The sequence below is a fragment of the Lygodium microphyllum genome, chromosome 26 (genome assembly GCF_053477565.2).
Source record: "Lygodium microphyllum isolate KBCC chromosome 26, Lygodium_microphyllum_v1.1.10, whole genome shotgun sequence".
Classification (NCBI taxonomy): domain Eukaryota; kingdom Viridiplantae; phylum Streptophyta; class Polypodiopsida; order Schizaeales; family Lygodiaceae; genus Lygodium; species Lygodium microphyllum.
The window spans coordinates 54,171,144-54,176,933 of record NC_141160.1 but is presented as its reverse complement, the minus strand read 5'-3'; the positions used below and the strand labels follow the sequence as shown (position 1 = coordinate 54,176,933).

The following is a 5,790-nucleotide window of genomic DNA, read 5'->3' as shown; positions in this document are numbered from 1 at the left end:
GTAAGGCTTCACACATCCAAATGTACAACATCAAGTAAATGAATGCTTGTATGTTTATCATGAGAAAATGCATGCCTTGTTTATTTTCCAAATTGGCATACTTCACACATTTTTTGCATATTAGCCAGCCTATCATAACTTCATTGTGATTGTGTATTCTTCAACCATTGGACATTTACATGCCCTATACATTTATACCAAATGTCAATATCAGTCATAGCTCTTGCATCTTGTGTAAGCATAATAGCCTTTAGTTTGGGTACATTTACATCCGAGGTAAACGTGCTTCCCACATGCTTGCCTTTTGCAACCACTTTACATATTTTCTGAGGTAAGCATAATAGCCTTTAGTTTGGGTACATTTACATCCGAGGTAAACGTGCTTCCCACATGCTTGCCTTTTGCAACCACTTTACATATTTTCCTAAAACCTTCTACAAAATAGCCATTTTGATTGAACTTCACTTGCAATCCCTACTCAACCATTTTTCCACCAATAGAAGGGCAAGCTAGAATAATGTTTAGAAGATATGTGTGTGAGAATAAAAGTTGGATGTGCTCCAAGTAATGCATAGATGCATAGCAAGAGGAGACTTCAATAGTGACATGATGACACATAGGGGGTCTTCAACTACACTTTCTACACTTGTGGTGGCCTAATCTATTCAAATACACAACTTGGTTCATAAGTTGTGATGCATGTTAGAAGCAAAAAATAGTGCTAATTTGAAATGATAAAGTGGAGTTGTCACTAATTGTAGCCCATTAATCCTTTGAAAAGTGGAGGATTGACTTCATTGAACTTATAAGTCTTGTAGCTCAATATTGGTAAGCTAGGTATATCATAGCCACTATTGATTATTGTAACAAAATGGGTTGAGAAAAGAGTCACTAAAAAGAATGATGCATGCATAAGAACAATGCCATATCCAAATTTTGGCTACCCCATAGAATTTGCACGTGACCAAGGAACCTAGTTCCTCAATGAAGTGATCAAACATCTTCCATCCACATTCATGCTCATCTATAGGAAGCCTTATCCTTACATTTCACAAGCCAATAGCCAAGTAAATCCATAATTCTAATCAATGTTCTCACCATAGTTGTGATTGTGGTGGCAACACTTTGGGCCTTTCAAATGTCCTATAGGATTGCAATAAGCTACACTCCTTTTAGACTTTCGTGTAGCACCAATGCCATAATTCCCATTGAGTTCATGATTCCTAGTCTACAAAAGTTGTGTGGGAATGGTGTGAGGTTAACATGGCTTGGAAAAATAATCTTAAAGTGTTAGAACAACCTCTTTTGCACTAGATTATTGGCCATGCATGCTCTAATTTGTGAAAAAGTGTTTAGAAAGGTTTGGCTTAATAAACATGCTAAAAAAGGAACTTCAAATAAAGTTGACCTCATAATGCTCTATTCACTGAAGGGACATGAGTGAAATAATTAAACTCTAAGGAGCCTTTTACATATACTCTTAGAGAAATGAGCAATGCTAAGTTTAAATATCCAGATGATGAGATCAACTACTTTAATGACAAATGTATCAAGAAGTATTGCCCTCTTGAAGATCTCTAGCATGAGTCACAAATGCATTTGCCTAATGTGGCAATAAGAAATTTGTAACATGCCTACCTTCCTTGGGTGAAAAGGGTAAAATGGGTGCCTTTGTACAAATGCCTTAATACCACACTTGCAACATACAAACTCCCCATGATAGAACTTGCATGCAAACCTTGAAAATACTAGATTTCATATGTTCTAAAATCATGGATCACAAGCATCAATATACTTGGAAGATAGGAAAGGGGTTAGTAGTTTGGTAACTTAGTAGGTTAGTTTGATTATGAATAGTTGTGTTAATTAGTTACTAATTATTTAATTGGTTAAAAAATTAGTAATAAAGTAAATGGCATGAGGGGATTCAGCTCCTCATGCTCCTTTGTCACGTGCTTCATGCCCCCTCCTATTTTCCTCCTCCTCTTGCATCATCTGGTTGTCAAACTAGATCTCCTATAAATCAACCACTCTCTAACTATGGTAGGACCATATCCAAAGAATGAGGTGGCATAGTCATATTAAGATGTTAGTTAGTACTCATAACTTTAGAGTTGTGCTATGCCCAAGTCCATTTACTTGGGCTACTCTTCTAAACTTAACCTGGAACCCACCACCACCAACTAGGAGAGAGGCTCTGTGTGTAGCCTTTTAGAGGAGAGAGAAAGGAGACTTGAGGAGAGAAAATGCAAAAGCTACCAATCATGTCATTTCAACTCTAGCTAGTTCATGGAGTACCTCCATTCTTAGAGATACTATATCAAATATGAACATTATGACACAAAAGGTAAGTGTAGTTAAGTAAACCATCCACACATGTAGTGTTTTAGAGGGTTGTAGGTTAAGGATAATGAAGAAGGTATTTTATTAAGGATAATCAATGTTTCTACTAGAGGGCCATGAGATGAGAGAAGGGTTCCTTGGGTGACCTTCGACAAGGATGAATGCACGAAGGTGGTATAAGTGGAAGATGGTCCATGAATATCTAAACCCATGGTTTTTAGGATTATCGAGTAGTGAATGATCTTGAGAATGAAAGACCCTCAAATTTCAATAAGCAAGATGGGAGAAAAGATAAGAAATTTTGCGATCTCAAGGCAATGACAAGTGTTAATGCAATGAGAGTACTAAAGATAAGGCCATTGGACTATGGATTATAACTAAGATTTGTTGGTTCAAATGGTAAAGAAGACCCCTATTTGGCATTGAGTTAGATGCTAATAGAAAAATATCTATATAAATGCTTAGAAATTTTAAATGAAGGTTGTGAGCATTCCTTTCAAATTATTTGCTTTGTTGGAAACTATGTTAAAGGCCTTGCCTCCATTGTCTTGTTACAAAGACATTTCTTTCTTTCTTTTGAAGAATTGGGAAGACCTTTCTTATGGCCAATGAAGTTGCTTCATGATTGCAAAATTGGTTGTATCTACTTGCACAAGCATGATAAATTGATAGATCGATATCAAGATTTGGGCAAGTATTACCAAGTTAGTTTAACTAGGAGGACCATCATATGCAAAACCTAGAAGATTAGAAGTGCCAACCACATGGATGCCTGATTGTATTTATAGCATTAACTATAGAATCAAACCAAATGTAAATAAGGCTTACAAGCAATGGAAAAGGGTCACAATCCCCCATTACCAAATAGCTCCTCTCTCTCTCTCTCTCTCTCTCTCTCTCTCTCTCTCTCTCTCTCTCTCTCTCTCTCTCTCTCTCTCTCTCTCTCTCTCTCTCTCTCTCTCTCTCTCTCTCTCTCTCAAACACAAGTCATTTTAGATGGTGATGCACAAACTCATCATTGCCCCCATTCTATTGATAAATTTATACTCCAATTTGCAAAATAGAGATACATAGCAAAGTTTTGTGCAATATAACAATTTATTAGGAAACATACAAAAGCTTGACACCCTATCAAATCCAATAACAGTGAAGTGTTTTGTATATGTACAACCTTCACAAAGGATACATTGGGATGATAAGTCATGACAATATAGTTGAGATGTGTTGAGGTTTATTTAGAAATATATTAGATTGGTTGAAGATGTCATCCATGTATGTCTATAGGGTCCATTGTGCCAAATATTTGCAATCACCAAAGCCTGCAATAACAAAACCCATATAGTACACAATATTTAAATAAGATGGAAATTGATTGTCATAAGGATACTTTACTAAAATTACCTTGTTACTTCCTATCTTTCAAATGGGCACTATTTTTTTATGTGCAGACATATACTAGTGTGTATACGTGTGTTTGTGTATGTGCAGACATATACTAGTGCGTATTTGTGTGTTTGTGTATGCAAGCATGTATGTGTTGTGTGTATGCATGCATGCATAACCACATGCATGTGTGCACACATATGTGTAAGCGTGAAGCTAGATAAGATTACTCTTCATTAGTCATGAGTGTAAACAGTTAAACATTTATGTGTATGTTTGTAAGATTTGGATGTACTTGGATCTGTAAAGACTACTAAGCCAGTGTTGTTGAAGTGGCAATTCCACCAATTACGTCCACTCTTTTGGTAGTAGAGGTTCATGGCATAAGAAGCATGAGCAATGGGGGTGTTGGGGAGGAAACAAGCACCTCCTGGTTGGATGAGGCTACAATCCACACCACCCTCACCACATGCAAAATCTATGTTTCCTCTCAAGTACAGGTCCTCTGCAGCTGGCTTGCCAACACACCAGACCTTCTGCCCACCACCAGTGGTTGCTTGTGTCTGAAGCTCCCAAAAAAAGAAAAGAAAAAGGAAAGCAATTAGTTAAGAAAAGTAGTGAGATATTGACAAAATGCACGGAGCTTAAGAAGTGTAGGGAGTTTTTTTTTTTTTAATAAAGGCTTTTTTCCTTTTGACACTAAGAAGTGTGGGAAGCTTTGACGCTAAGAAGCAAAGCGTGCTTGAAGGGAATGGAATTCATTAAGGGGATGCTTGTGTTAGCAACAATGTGGTAGAAAGTATTGGTGATGGATAAGGGCTACCATAGTAAGGGTAGCGCACATGGTGACGTACCACGGATTAAGATGCAAAATTAAGGTTTAATGCAAGACGAATAATGTATGAGAGAGAGAGAGAGAGAGAGTCACCGTGGCAGCTGATGCTTCGTCGCTTTTGGGAGACACCATTGGAGCTCGGCCTGCTTCAACTGCGAGAGAGCGTAGTTAATCACATGTCCTTCCTTACCTTTACCTTTACCTTTACGCTACCTTACCCACATCACATTTTAATACTAGTCCCATGCTTCACACAATATAGCATTATCCTCCATAAACCCCATTCTAATTCTACTAGTTCTCCCAAATCACATTCTTCTCTGCCATACACTAAAGCCAAGTTCTTCCCACCTTTTATATGCACAAAGCTCACCAAGGTGAGGAAGCACAAGAACTTGCACGCATACTCGGCTTCTGCCATGGTTGATCTTGATTCTGCAAATCGAAATGTTAATCAACAATACTTCCCTTGCACTCTCCCTTACAACCTTCCACCCCTATTTATCCTAGTATCCAAAAGGAGGTTGCTTCCAAAGGGAAACTTTTCACTAGTTTTGTGTATTCTTTTTTTCCGACACCACACTATTGAAAGTTCTCCCAAGATATGATAATTCACTAGCTTTGAAATCATTCATAGCACATTCAGCTCCTTTTATTTTTGAAGAATTCCTTTGTAGAGTTACTTTCCATAAACTAGTTGTTTTACTTTTTGGATATCTTGCATCCTTGAACAGTGGAAAGTTGGTCATAAGATATGTATGTTCAATAAATTATCTTTGACGTACTTTATTCTTTGATCATTGCACCATGATAACAATCAAGCTTGTGAAAAAAGAGGGGCAAAAGCTATGTTTAAATGAGTCTTATACCACAATCAATTGTAAATGATAAGATTCCATAATTCGTTTTCAAAGAATATAGACTAGCTTTGTTTAGCACAAGATATAAGACACCATGGCTAGTAGTATGTTTCTATCCTAGCATCCCTCCTTCAATTGACTAGTAGCTTCAATAGTGATCACTTTCACTTTTGTAAACAAATCTCGACAAGATGTTACTAGAGTTTCCTTTAATGTTTGTAATATGTACCTTCCTAGTAAATTTATTATAAGATACATGTTTCTTTAAGTTTGCTTACAAGAGAAGAACCCCATGCTTAAATGCTTTTTTCTTCTTCTTTCCAACAAAGCACCACTCGAACAGATAAAGACTTGAGAGCTTTAGTCCAC

The 5,790-nt window shown here is 37.1% G+C and overlaps 1 protein-coding gene across 2 annotated transcripts; it reads right to left on the bottom strand.

Annotated features, from left to right (window-relative positions):
• Window positions 1-3,324: 3,324 nt before the first annotated feature.
• LOC148013283 (major pollen allergen Ole e 10-like) lies at window positions 3,325-5,070 on the bottom strand. 2 transcript variants are annotated; one of them, XM_087667826.1, is made up of 4 exons: window positions 4,913-5,070; window positions 4,655-4,713; window positions 4,022-4,289; window positions 3,325-3,662 (listed from the first exon to the last, which is right to left on the bottom strand). In XM_087667826.1, the coding sequence occupies exons 1-4, from the start codon at window positions 4,980-4,982 to the stop codon at window positions 3,622-3,624; spliced, it is 438 nt and encodes a 145-aa protein (XP_087523952.1). In that variant the 5' UTR covers window positions 4,983-5,070; the 3' UTR covers window positions 3,325-3,621. The 2 variants fall into 2 exon arrangements, with proteins under 2 accessions (XP_087523952.1, XP_087523953.1); XM_087667827.1 differs by having other exon boundaries at window positions 4,655-4,704; window positions 4,913-5,050.
• Between the last annotated feature and the right edge of the window lie 720 nt (window positions 5,071-5,790).

Excerpts from the sequence above, each read along its gene's own strand:
- LOC148013283 (XM_087667826.1), bottom strand. The coding sequence starts at position 4,982 with ATGGCAGAAGCCGAGTATGCGTGCAAGTTCTTGTGCTTCCTCACCTTG. Across the intron at positions 4,290-4,654 it reads ACGAAGCATCAGCTGCCACG|ACACAAGCAACCACTGGTGG; the intron begins GTGACTCTCTCT and ends TGGGAGCTTCAG. Across the intron at positions 3,663-4,021 it reads AGTAGTCTTTACAGATCCAA|GCTTTGGTGATTGCAAATAT; the intron begins GTACATCCAAAT and ends TTGTTATTGCAG.